The sequence below is a fragment of the Hippoglossus stenolepis genome, chromosome 18 (assembly GCF_022539355.2).
Source record: "Hippoglossus stenolepis isolate QCI-W04-F060 chromosome 18, HSTE1.2, whole genome shotgun sequence".
NCBI classification, from domain to species: Eukaryota; Metazoa; Chordata; class Actinopteri; order Pleuronectiformes; family Pleuronectidae; genus Hippoglossus; species Hippoglossus stenolepis.
Window position 1 is genome coordinate 20,319,192 of NC_061500.1, and position 13,216 is coordinate 20,332,407.

At 40.9% G+C, this 13,216-nt stretch overlaps 1 protein-coding gene across 2 annotated transcripts in view; it reads left to right on the forward strand.

The window, feature by feature from the left end:
* Positions 1-1,034: 1,034 nt before the first annotated feature.
* The window catches only part of slc12a2 (solute carrier family 12 member 2), a 46,703-nt gene continuing 34,521 nt past the window's right edge, over positions 1,035-13,216 (forward strand). For both annotated transcript variants that reach the window (XM_035184152.2, XM_035184154.2), the window contains exon 1: positions 1,035-2,056. In XM_035184152.2, the coding sequence (XP_035040043.1) occupies positions 1,487-2,056 (570 nt within the window). In that variant the 5' untranslated portion in view covers positions 1,035-1,486. The remainder of the gene's footprint in view (positions 2,057-13,216) is intronic.

Sequence of the window (13,216 nt, forward strand, 5' to 3'; positions counted from 1 at the left end):
ATTATTTCACATAAATTTAAGTTGTCATTTTGTTATATTTAGCCCCAAATACTTGTGTGCTTTTACATAAATGAATGACAGAATGTAAAATACTCTATTACTGAGTATTTTACATCATTCAATAGTTTTACTTGAATAGGCTGAAGGATTTATGTACTTATTCCATCCGTGCCCTTCAGACAGTAAGTTCCCATTTCATAATTACCACTGCCATGTTTTTGTCTGTGTTTGTTTATGAGCAGGAATACGCAAACACCACTCAACTGAAGGGGTGGGGCATGACCCATTCGGAACAGATTACATTTGGGTGTGGGTCCGGATCAAGGGGTGGATCCAGGATTTTTTTCTTTTCACTTTCTTTGACATTCTGAGATAGGTTGAGAGTAACTCGTGGATCTAGGGGAATTGTATTTCTGAGTGTGTGTGTGTGATTTGGTGCAGATCCAAATAAAAATCTTAAATGTCTTCGCGGAGGGATGCACTTTGGGACTAAATTGCCACTAATCTTTAAATTGCCAGTTATTCTTATTTTTAGTGATGTAGGCCTGTATGCCACAGTAAAGATTTGATCCATTTTGAGATCAATTTGTTTTAGATGCTATTTTGTGGGTTTGTAGTTGTGCCATTGTTAACATGTGTGTTGCCATTTATCAGGCATGACACAGACTCCTGCAGAATAACAGCTGTCTGATGTTTTTACACAGGTTCGGGCTGTGGGACCATAATGCACTGCAGTTACTGAGGCATGTTTGAGTGTGATCGGACAGACTCGTGTGGGGGGGGGGTAGACATGTGTGCTGGGCCTCCGGCACAGGTGTGGGGAGAGAATCCAACTGTGAACGCTTTGGGCCACCTTGGTATCGTGCTAGTGGGCCTGTTGGTGCAGTTTCACCCACCGCCCCCTCCCTCGCCCAGTCTCTAGCTTAAAAACGCCCCGCCCACTGTTTGGGTATTGTGATGTTCTCTCGCGATATTTCCGTCCTGGACGATGACATCTCGCGTGGTCCCTGACAGGGGAAGCCCACCCTCTCGTGATGCCGACTGCAGTGTGTATAATACCAGCGAGGGCAGCCCTGGGAGTCTAGGCGGAGCTGCGGCAAGATCGACAACAGCATCCTGCCCTAAACAAGAGAAAGACCAGAGGTGGACGGGATTTAGTCCGGATGCTCCGAGCGAGCGACAGTAAACCGGAGGAATTTAGGGTTTACTGCGACAGAAGAGGAGGAAGAAGAGTGTGTGGAAGTCTCCCAGCCTGTAGCCTCATGTTGAGAGTTAGCTAACGAGCTATCCTCCACTCTCCGTTCGTCCGCCTCACGTCTGTTCAGCCCGGGCGGAGCGAGCTCTTCACTAAAAGTGAGAAGCCAGTGCGTTTGTCACAGGGCGACTCCCGGACTCCCGGACTCCCTCACCTCCTCCAGTAAGTTTTAAGGGGACATTTTGTTGCTTTTTCTGTGCGGTTCTTACGCTCAGTGGTGTTATTTGTGCCATGTCTGCGACATCCGCGCCTTCCGCCCCGGCTGAGACCGCCGCCACAGAAACTGATTTTCTCGCCGCTGATGCGGGTCAGAAGCCGCCCGGTCCGACGCCCAGTCAGAGCCGATTCCAGGTGGACATTGTCACGGAGGCAGCGGGCGCCACCGATGACAAGTCACCCAACTCCGACGCCTCATCCGGGGTCCCATCCAGCGACAAGGGCCCTCAGGAGAGTCAGGGTGCGGATCCCGGGGCCAGTGGAGAAGAATCCAAAGGACGGTTTCGGGTGGTGAATTTCGCGGATCCGAGCGCAGCGGGATGCGCGGCCTCCCCGGACGCATCGCCGGCCGACGGGCTGCAGAACGGGGACACAGTCATGAGCGAGACGAGTTTGCATTCATCCACGGGGGGCCAGCATCATTATCACTACGACACCCACACCAACACCTATTACCTGAGGACTTTTGGTCACAACACCATCGACGCCGTGCCGAACATCGATTTCTACCGACAGACCGCAGCACCTCTGGGGGAGAAACTCATCCGACCCACCCTGTCGGAGCTGCACGACGAGCTGGACAAGGTAAGACTCCACACATGGTCCGCGGGGGCACGGGCTGACACAGTCGAGACTCCGGGTGGGTTTGCCGCTGTCAGTGTTCGGGGCAGAAATCAGCTCAAAACGCGAAGTCTTGTTATTATCAAGTAATGCACACCATCATAAAACACTAAAGACCCGCTCAGTTAATCCCAGTCCATGTGCTGTGCATAGGTATTGGTAGTCTGTGCATTTGGGTAAATGGAAACATGCTCGTTTCCTTTAAGCCTGCACCACTTTAGATAGAATCTGTGAAAACGGATGGATGTCGATCAAAAGTTGTTTAGCTTGGTTACAGGTGCCCAGCTCATCGAGTTTATGGTTGATTTTGCTCTTGAGTTATAAGCCTATTAAAATCCATTAAAGTTTGAGCTTGTTGGAGCTGGTCAGGTGATTCTCTTGTGATTGGCACACTAAGACTAAAAGCCAAGTTTGTTGCAAATGGCTAATTTTGTGATGTGTCGTGAAAACTCAATGACCTCTTTGACATGTTCTACATACGATTTGTTAGAAGACCATATATCAAGGCATGTGTGCGTGCACGGAAATCTCTTCCATGTCTGATTGAACATGTGATTCACACACCATGGTCAATAATGGGCTGTTATAACAGCCCCCACTCGCCTCATGTTTTCCACCAGTAGCATAACCTGGTTGCTCCCATCCATCTGGAACTTGGTTTAACAGGCCAGGCTCACAGTTGGCGTTTCAGTTCATCCCAGAAGTGTTGTGTGAGGTTGAGCTTATGGAGATTGGTTTATGTAGTTTGGCATTGTGTGTTGATACCGGAATGTAACAAATGGCAACTGTTGACACAACCACTGAATAACATTTTATGTGCTTGCATCTATTTCTACTCCCAACTTAAAACCTTGAGTATTTAGGCATTTATGTATGCACATTTTTGGTCAAATGGCACAATTGGCCTCTTAAGACTCTTAGCCCAGCAAGAACAAATAATAATTTTGGATTATGCCAAGATTATGTGGAGACACTGGTCCATGTACCCCCAGGCATGCAGTGTAAAATCATTATATCACAAAAATAAATGCATTGTTCCTCTCACCTGTCAGTTGCTCAGTGGCTTTAACTCAGTTTTAACTCTAATCGTGCTCCATCGTTCAAATGTTCGCTGAACTCAACAACAGCTGACTAAATGAAAATCTCCCTTTCCCCTGTTATTTTCAGTGAAATTGTTTTTGTTTTGTGTTTGGAAGGACACTTGGGTTTTAACTGCATGTGACCTATGATTGCTGTTGAAGAGGATTTTGCTGAACTAACCATTATATCTCAGTCGTTTTTACTCAAGCGCAGTGAAGTGGAGTATTTACTTGACCCTGAGTTGCCTTTAATTGTCAAGGTTAGATTTTGATAAATTTCAAAGTGGAAACAGTAGCCTGCATCGCTAATGCACCATAGCCCTGATGAATTAGTACTGGTTACTCATTTTGGAACAGGGAGCTATTCTAATGCCGGCACTGTTAACATCTAGACTATGAATAGAAGACATTCATTAAATGCTATATATAATCTTTGGTCACCCTTCTGAAAATAACGTCCCCAATAACGTTTCTACATTAGAAATACACTTTAAACTTTCAGAACGGTAGCCCTACTGATGTCGATGCTGATACTGTATTTGTGATTTAAATACATTTGATTACAATGTTTTAGCGGATTTTGAGTTTTTCAATTTGAAGTATTTTTGAAAAGCCTCTTATATAAAATTTGGTTATTAAATAGTTAAATTCCACATAAGATATTTTACAGTGTAAAAATTATAATGAATAAACTCAACAATATTTTTGCCATCTCTGTTATAACATTTCTTGTTGCTTATTAGCTAATATAGCACAGGCATATCAATATTTGTGTATAAGTCAAATACGTATATTTGACCATTTTTGGAAAATGGCTTCTATCATAGCTCACCAGACACTGCGTGAACCTGTGCACTACAATAAAGGTGTGTCAATGACAATATTTTAATTGTATTTTTGAATAATGTCTGCGCTAACACTATTGAGTTTGTCACTTACTTTGCATAGATAAATCAATAACAGGCCCTCAGAGTCTATACATTCCCCGTTTCATGTGTAGTAAGATAGACTACTGCGCATTGAGTGCATGCAGTGTTGTAGTATAGGCATACCATGGTCATTGCGACACAAGTTAAGCTAGTATAGCTGCAAAAAATGTATGACTATAATAGTTCCATCTGTGTACCATGCACACCTGTTATCTTGAAATGTGTTTACTCTATGTATCCTGATGTGTGAGTTGGCTATATACAGTAACAGAACAAAGAGGTTTACAATTCATTGATTGATGGCCACACTATGTTGATTTTAATAGAAGTACGACTGTCTCAGATGTGAGAAATACATAGTATTAAATCAATGGTTTGGAAAACAGAAGTTTATAAATGTGTTAGTAGTAAATATCACCAATCATTAAAAAAACAATCAGTGGTGTAGTCCCTCTTATGTTTCACAGTTTGGCCCAGTCCGAGATCACTACACACTGTGCAAGTGGTCACATGATGATTGTGTCTATATGGTCTACATTCCAACACTGACAATCATGGACTAGAGCTTTAAATAAAGAAGCTGGCTTTATTTCATTGCAGAGATACAAGTACAGTACTTAACAGAACAGTGGGTTCTAGTAGTGTTAGTATTTTACTCTCCTAGAATAGGGGCAAATGCATGTGCATACACACTATAAATATGTAGGTAATTATATGTGAATATGTATGTCAGAAATTGTTACTTTTTTGTGTACATAATTTTTTTCATCTAGGCACACACATGCTCCTTGGCAAAATAGAGTAAACCTAGAGCCCTGGTACAGTAGTGTGCAGTACAGCCAGGCCAACCACAGGCTACAGGTTTTAGCCTAATGTAGCTTGTAACATTATACATACCTCTGGTGGCAACATGCTCTGGCAGCGCATATGGTTCGCCTACATCTAGCTAGTAACTACCTCAAACTCAGCACAACAACAAAATGTCTAAAGCTAAATGGTAGAAAGTATATCACGCAAAAGGATTCTGACACCAGTGTGAACAGGATATGTTCGAAAACAATTCCATGTAAGGGGAGGAACATGACAAACTTAATGAAGCATCCAGTGACACATGGTATATACTGGAAAGCAGAAGGATGCATCATGTTTGACTGCTTGCATGACCCCATGCCAAGCCCATCAGCCTGTAGTGTGGGCGTCCCTGGCCCCCTGTGGTGGGGAGATGGATGAAGAGTAGATGAGGTTGGAGTTAGAGTAGTTTGCTGTATTAAGCACTGAAACTGTCATTTTGTGGTAAAATATTGTAGTTGGGTTTGATTTTATTTTCATTAAATGATTTTGTTATGTAAATTTGTTAAAAGAGAAAAAATAAATAAAAGTGTCGCAGATACAAGGTAAACACTCCTATGGTCAGGTCATGATGTCTTATCATGGTGACTGTATACAGCAGTTGTGATAGAAGTTACAGAAGTTCTGACGGCCTGTTTTAACGCTCAGTTTCTGAAGAGAGATTATGTGCCTTTCTCTGTTGATTCATACAGCACCTTCACTTGTTTGGATTTCAAAAGACATGGAAATCTCCCTGTTAATGGCTGTCAAGAGTGAACTTTGAAAAAATCTTTGAGCCAACATGAATGAGAAGTCCTTTAAGTCGGCCTAAAAATGGAACGTCAGACATTGGCTCATGTATTTGCTCATAAAATTTGTCTGGCCTACTGTCCAGGAGCCAAAACATTGTGACTGTTATTAGTGAATCAAAAAAAGTAGTAGTTGAGGAAGTGCTGTTCATCTCACTGACCTTGTTTTTAGATTATCAAGTTAGTGAGCTGAAATATCAGGCTGTTCAAGGGAAGCGTGGAATGCAATGTTAACACTTGACTGTGAGATATGACTCTGAGAATAAAATTATCAGGACATAAACAGCAGCAAAGAGGGCTATATTTCTTCAGAAAAAAGATTGTATTTTGGTTCTCACACACTTTCCACTTAAATTATCTTTCACACGTCCAAAAATATTTTTGGGTACTGAACCAAAGATCAGCTACAGGGTCATCTTTACTATGCAGTGGGAAAATACAGAGGTCAGGTGTGAATAATAATGTTTAATAATTTTCTAAGATTAAAATATGCACCAATGTGTAACCAAAAACAATAACATTGTTTCTACCAACAGAAAGTGGTTATATACCTTCAGTAAGAGTAAGCAGTTATTTTGTGACAAAATATGATTTAAAAATTTTTTTTTTGTTTTGTTAATGTGACATACAAGTACTTTGATTTTTGTGGGATCCAATGCTCTGGATTGAAAAAATTCAATTCTGTCTTATATGTATCAATACGGTCTCTCAATATATTTTCTGCAAATTAACCAACTTTATATACATAAGGTTTTATCTATATTGCCCACCGTCATTTGTCAGTCTGTATTGTCACAATTTATAAATAACCAAATTCAGTGGATCAATGCTTAAAATGTCTTGTATCAACATGATCATTAACCCCAAAAACCTTTACTTACCTTACCTACTTGTATGTAAATGTAGAAGCACATTGGCTGCCTTGAGCCATGCTTACTACTGGAAATAAACATGACCATTAAGCTGTTCAGTACACAGGATGTGATGCAACACCCAATGGGTTAAAACACAGCACTAGTGTGCAAGTTGTTCCTGCCCAGGGCTTTTATAAAGAAGGTTTATTCAGTTTTCAAGAACTGAAAATGTTTTCTGGGTTTCAATCAGTGAATTAATCCAGATTGTATCAGCAGTAATTAGCTGTGAATTTATCAGGGACCAGAGTTAATGAGTATGGAGCTGTTTGTAAATCAAAATACTGGTTGACTGTTCACATGACAGTGTGCCGTTTGTGTGTTGCCTGACTGCAAAAGCAGCATCCAGCTGTGGGTATATGTAGTCAATATCTGCTGGCCCGACTAGATTTACTGGCATGGTTGTTTTTGCTAAGTAGTTGTAAAGCTTGGTGTCTTGGGTCAAGTTAGCATATTCAATGGTAAGCTCTCAAAGATACGGGTATGGGCTAGTTTCTGAATTTACACGAGGCTGACTGGTATGTGCCTCAACATTAGAAGGATGCCTTTGTCCATGAACCAAGCCCTCGCCAATTGCATTGTAAATTAAAAATGGTGAAGAACAATATCCCTCCAGTGTTCTTTAATAACTGAAGCAGCTGATCCCATATCCAGCCGTCAAGTAGTTGGTGATGAAAAGCAGATCTCATGTTCTCAAGGTTGTGTAGCTGAAAGAGAGCTCCTGTTGTTTCCCGTGGTCAGAATACATTGGTTCATAATGGCAAGTCTCTAGTACAGTGTTAGGGGTCGAGTCAGTTTCATTTCCATTGAATTACTAGCAAATATCTATCAACTGATTTAATTAGCTCATGTGGTTAACCTATACTATTAGAGGTCGGCACTATTTGGGTTAATATCTTGAAAACTGCTTTAAACTTACAAATTCAGGGGGTTTGTGGTTGTTTGAAGGTCATACTGACTCACTTTATAAAGTCTAGCATTTGATAGCTTTCCTCTCTTTCTACAGCATGCCCTGATCAAAATAGGCAATGGAAATTCCACTGCACCAATTGACAGTAGCCCATGGATTTTTTTCCCTCGTTAATCAATGAGTCATTCAATGTAGTATGCAAGTGGTTTAAGAGACTGGGTGCTACCACATAATGGCTGAACGCGTCCGCTTCGAGTTTAGGTGTATTGGGTGGAATGGAACATCACAAGCAGGTAAATGCAGGAATGTCTCATGGTCCTGGTATATTGGGTCCCTGAAAAGACAGCAGCCACACCAGTGTGCAGTAGTTCCATATTGAGTCAGAAAAGGAAAGGTGACAGGGCAGATTTATTCAGTCCAGAGCAGCCAAGCATGAACACATTGTGCTTAAATATTGATGTGACCCTCAGTGTTGCTCCAGTATAGATGCTCCACTGTGTCTGAAAAGGCTGGGACATATTGCATAGTTGTATCAAGCCCTTGACTTTTTGAGTAAATAAGGTGACGTTAGGATGATCTCATTGTAAATTTAGACCTTAGTTTGAAAGTGGCCTCTCAGCCAAATCACAAGTATAAACATTTATTTTCTGTTGAACGGTGACCACAACTGAAAGTCACTTGGTTTTTAATTATTTCTGTTCATAATTTTTGTTTGGCGCTGATCCTGACCTGGGTCCTTTCATTTTGTGTGTCTCTTGGTATCTTATTTTTACGTGCCTGCGTATCTGACATATTGAAACAAAAAAACTGCAGTCTAGCTTATCTCGCATACATTTTGATATGTTTCTTGATCCAAATGAAGGTCATGGTTTGAAAATGTAATAAAAGTAAATTACTGATATGAATGAAAGTTAAGTGTGTCCCACTCCTGACTGTGATGTGATCAGCTTCAGTAGAATGAAGAAGTCACTCTGCTGGTTTCATCCGAACTGAAGGCACACTGAATTTATTTATGGTAGTACAATGTTACTAAGTGGGTAACATGCATGTATTGAAGAAGACTTGAAACTAACAATTGAGACAAATTTTACTACAGCAAAAACAAATCCAAGTATAAGTTCAATTGAAGAAAAAAAAAAACATTGGAATGAAAACTAAATATTGTGCTGTAGAACAGAACTTAATTTGAAGGCTCACTCCAATTTCACAAGTTCCTGTATGGAAATGGAAATGTTTTCAGGTACACATTGGCAGGTACACACAATAGTCCCTTTCTTGCTTAAAAAAGTGGAATCTTGTGCTACTCAGAGAGACATTCAGTAATGACCCTTAGAATCACATTTCCTGTTGCCTACACTCCTTTCTTTTACCCTGCACTGCCCTACAGATCGACTGTCCACTCCAGTACTGCTAAGCTCAGCACTTCACGGAGCACATGCACCATTTTCACTTAGGGGCTCAGTCATGGTATGAGAAGTGAATGTTGACATCGTTGTCTCAAATACCACCCTCTCTATAGAGTGGCACAACAAACTCATTACTATAAATTGGTACTCTGATACAAAATAGAAAATCCTGTCAATGCCAGCAGAACAGACTTCTATCTGTAGAATATACTAGAGCAAACAGTGAACCTTGGACATTGAAAATGTGACTAGAAATTGTGTTGCCTAGCAAGAGTCTGGCTAAAAGTAGCTTCTTTAAAGGTCTACTCTTATTCTGAGCAGTTTTTATTTAAATAATTTGCCAATTGCAGATGACACCACTTTAAGACAACAATGACTTTGTGTTTTGACAACTATTCATATTTGAGAACCTTGGTTGAATGAAAAAATGTGTAGACAAATGTTCATTTCTCATAGTTGGATGTTGAAAAAAATATTCTTTGTGTATGTAATCCACAACTCTGGTATCATACTGGATATATCGACATTTTTAAAATGATAACAAATATCAAAATCTAAATAACCAACACAGGGTTTGCATTATAGCAGTTAATCTCATTTAATTTAGCCTTGTCTCACAACAGGAAATGAGAGCAGTCTCTTGTTCCTTTCAAGAACCTGCTCAGAAGAATGTCAAGGCTCCCGTTTCTTAATTATTCACCTTGAACTGGGGACACTCTGACAATGGGAAGCTTTGTTTGTGTAGATCAGTTAACACATCACATTTCTACATAGCTGACATTCATGTTGTTGAGAAGGGAACTGTTTGAACAAAGATGCTTGGAGGTCAACTTGATGTGACTGCCGTAGCCTCTTCGGCTCATTGAAACAGCCTGAGCTAAAACTTCCTGTCAGACCATGGTTGGCATCATGGAAAATTGGCAGACATCCTTTTATTTACATGTTCACAAGCTGCACCATGTGTTTGTGTGCAAACATGCCAACCACATGACAGGATGTATACCACATGCCGACAGTAAAGTTGCATTCATTTTACAAATAAAAATCTTCTTGGTGGTCCACTTTTGTAAAAATGTGTATAAAGTATGCGGGATGGAAAGTTTAGTAATATCTTCTTTGTCATGGGACCAAAAATGGCACTGGAATGTTAGAAAACTGTACTATAAAGCACTTTGAGTAGTCATCTATATACATACAGACCATTTAGACCAGTGGTCAACAACCTTTTCAAACCCAAGATCACTTTTTAATTCCAAACTTAACCTGAGATCTACCACCCTGATATCTTCCAAAAAACCCACTTAGGAGGGTCATATCTATAGTGTTTTTTGCAATTTCTGTTAAAGGCTGAATGTACAAACATAACTATACACAAAGAAAGGCAGTTATGCAACTTTATCTATTCAATGCACAATATTAATTTCTAATCATATTTACAGCATCTGTTCAGTGCGCAATATTTAGCTTCTCAGTTCAGCAATATGTCCTGCAGAGGAGCTGCTGCTGCAGCACAATGTTTTTACATATAGGCTTTGCCTTGAAACTCATACAGATAGTGTTGCAACCATTTATGTTTGTGACATAAATTCATCAGATAAACATTTAAAACTCAGGTGAAAGATCATTTTTGAACCTGTTTCTAAAGCACTCCAGCGTTTCACTTTGTGAATACATTCATTTGTTCTAACAGGGCTTTGATTGTTATCGACAGACCAGAAGATACACGGCTTCATACCGTAGAGTCCTGACTTTTAGTTTAGTAGATTATACGATGTTTATTGAAGGAAATGGAGTAGATGAACCAGCAGCTCCGCTGCCAGTAGCAGACACACAGCGCATGTGAACAACAGACTACTGACATAGAGCTGATTTGCGGCCCAACCCCTGCCAGTGAGTCCAGAGAGTTCAGAGATCGACCGGTAGACCGCGATCGACGGGTTGGCAACCACTGATTTAGACCATTTACTGTCCTCTACAACAGGAACTGCAGAAAGAAGACCACTCTGTGTCTGTTCTGGTCAGATCTTTATATACAGTCTATGGATCAGACCTTTGTTTAAAACTCACTGACTTCCATAGGTCAGGTTTATTGTAGCTGACCAGAGGTGTAAGATGCAGGTGTAACTGTGTAGAATTAAGATCTTGTGCTGCTCTGAAAGCCACCCTTGCAGTTATAACCGAGTAAGTCTCAAATTCAGTAGCTGAAGTGTGGTATAAAGTACAACTTCTGCTTTGTTTTGGGCCTATGCCTGCTTCCAGTGCCTAACACAAAGTCCCTTCCACTTCAAACTAAAGCCGCTTTCAGACATGACCTGCGGGAAAAATCCGGAGAATTGAATACAGCGTTTAAACGCAGTCTGCCTTTCACATATGCACAAAGCAGCGTGAGGTTTTCACAGACGCGTTAACAACAGCAACAAATCCCTTGCATTATTCAGGCGAGAGGTGGAGCAGCCGGGTGCAGCAGACAGAGGCAGGAAGTGACGTATTAACTCTGTTGCGGAGATTACGTGATTTTCTTATATAAAACACAGACACAGGTGTCTGCTCTTATCACCACAAACTCTCTTGAAATCATCCACAGTGTCTTCTACGCTTTTTCACCAGGAATTTCTTTTTTTCTTTTTGATTTTTGTGTGTACTGCATATTAGAAGTGTCAACCGCCCCACTCGCTCGCTGGGAATCCAGCAGGGATCCCCCGCTCTGTTCGCACATTGGATTCTCCTGAATTTGTACAGACTTTATACTAAGAGGCCAGACGGAGAAAGTCCGCAGAAACTGCGGAGCCTCTCGCTCGGACAATTGCGTTCACACATGCACCTCCTACGTAGCAAATACGGAGGAACTGCGAAGTTCAATGCATGTCTGAAAGCAGCTCAAAAGTGATCAGCATTTAACTGCTTTCATTCACAGTCCATTCATAGATGCTGTTACCTGGCTCAGCAACAAAGCTCTTCATTGTTTGCAGGTGCCTCACTCGTCACCGCTTTCACACTAGCGCCAGAGTCAAATAGTAATTTGACACAATTCCAAAACAAGAATCTCTGCAGTGTGAGGCCAGGCCATTTCACTTCCATCAACAGGCCTCAGCAGGGAATCCAACTCTGGGGGGGTTTCAGCACAGTAAAAGAATAATGAACTGAATGGTGGGAGGTTTTTCAACAATGGTGAGATGTCTGAGGTAGTGGACATCTGATCGTCCCTCGCAGTTACTGATAGAATCATGCAGGGAGGGTACGGGTCTGTCAGCATGCAATTGGTATCAGCTGGAGTCAAATGGTGTTCACCACTGCCACTAGAAGTTAAGAAAGCTGTAAAGATGCTGCAACTCCCATTACACCCGTAAACAAAATTTACAGCTCCTGACAATGGAGAAGCTGCACCCAGAGAATATTTGGCGTGTGCTTACAATGATTAAATTAATACATTTTTTCTTAATAATTTCCTATCCATTAAGTAACAAGTTAAAGTAATCTTGTTTTATTTAAAACTCTAAAATTTCATTTTTATCAGAAAAAAGTCTTAAATACTGAAATGACAAATTAACAATAATAATCATATATGATAACAATAATAATCATGTCATCCTGTGTCAGACACAAAATGACTTTCAACACATTTCTTTACATGCAGCCATGAAGTAAGTTAACTTCAGCATGTGGCTTTTAATGCAGAAGTGCTCTATCATTACGTAACCCAACACAATCCTCTCTTTAGAAAGTGAGTTAGGGCTAGTGCCTGCAGTGAGGTCTGTTTTTCCGTGATGTGGTGTGTAGCTCATACCTCACTGACACAAACAGGAGCTGTATTTATTTTATGATTAGCTGTGTTGCGTCAGTCCTGATAATATCTGGGTTTTGAATTATTCTTTAATATGTAGTCCGTAGAACATGCCAGTTCTTTCCTGGATATGAAGCTTTGCCCTTCCTAGCTGCCATGGGGTTGCAAAGGATAATTAACTCTTGAATTTGTTCCTAAAACCTTGCTCGACTTTCAGGCTGTGTTTGGCCACTGTTAACTTTTTCGAGTCTTAATTGCAAAAACAGTGCATTTCGTGGCAAGTTATGGTACAGTTTGCACTGCCGTGCTAAACTCTTGATGCTTTGTCATTGTTGTGCAAAGCCAGCCTTTGTGTTGCGTCAGCCATGTAGATAATCTCCACTAACTCATCCTGTATCGCCTGTATTGTTCACTGGGCTGTGTATTCGGTAACTCAGTGACAAATTGTCTTAGTATAAAAAATATGTGATG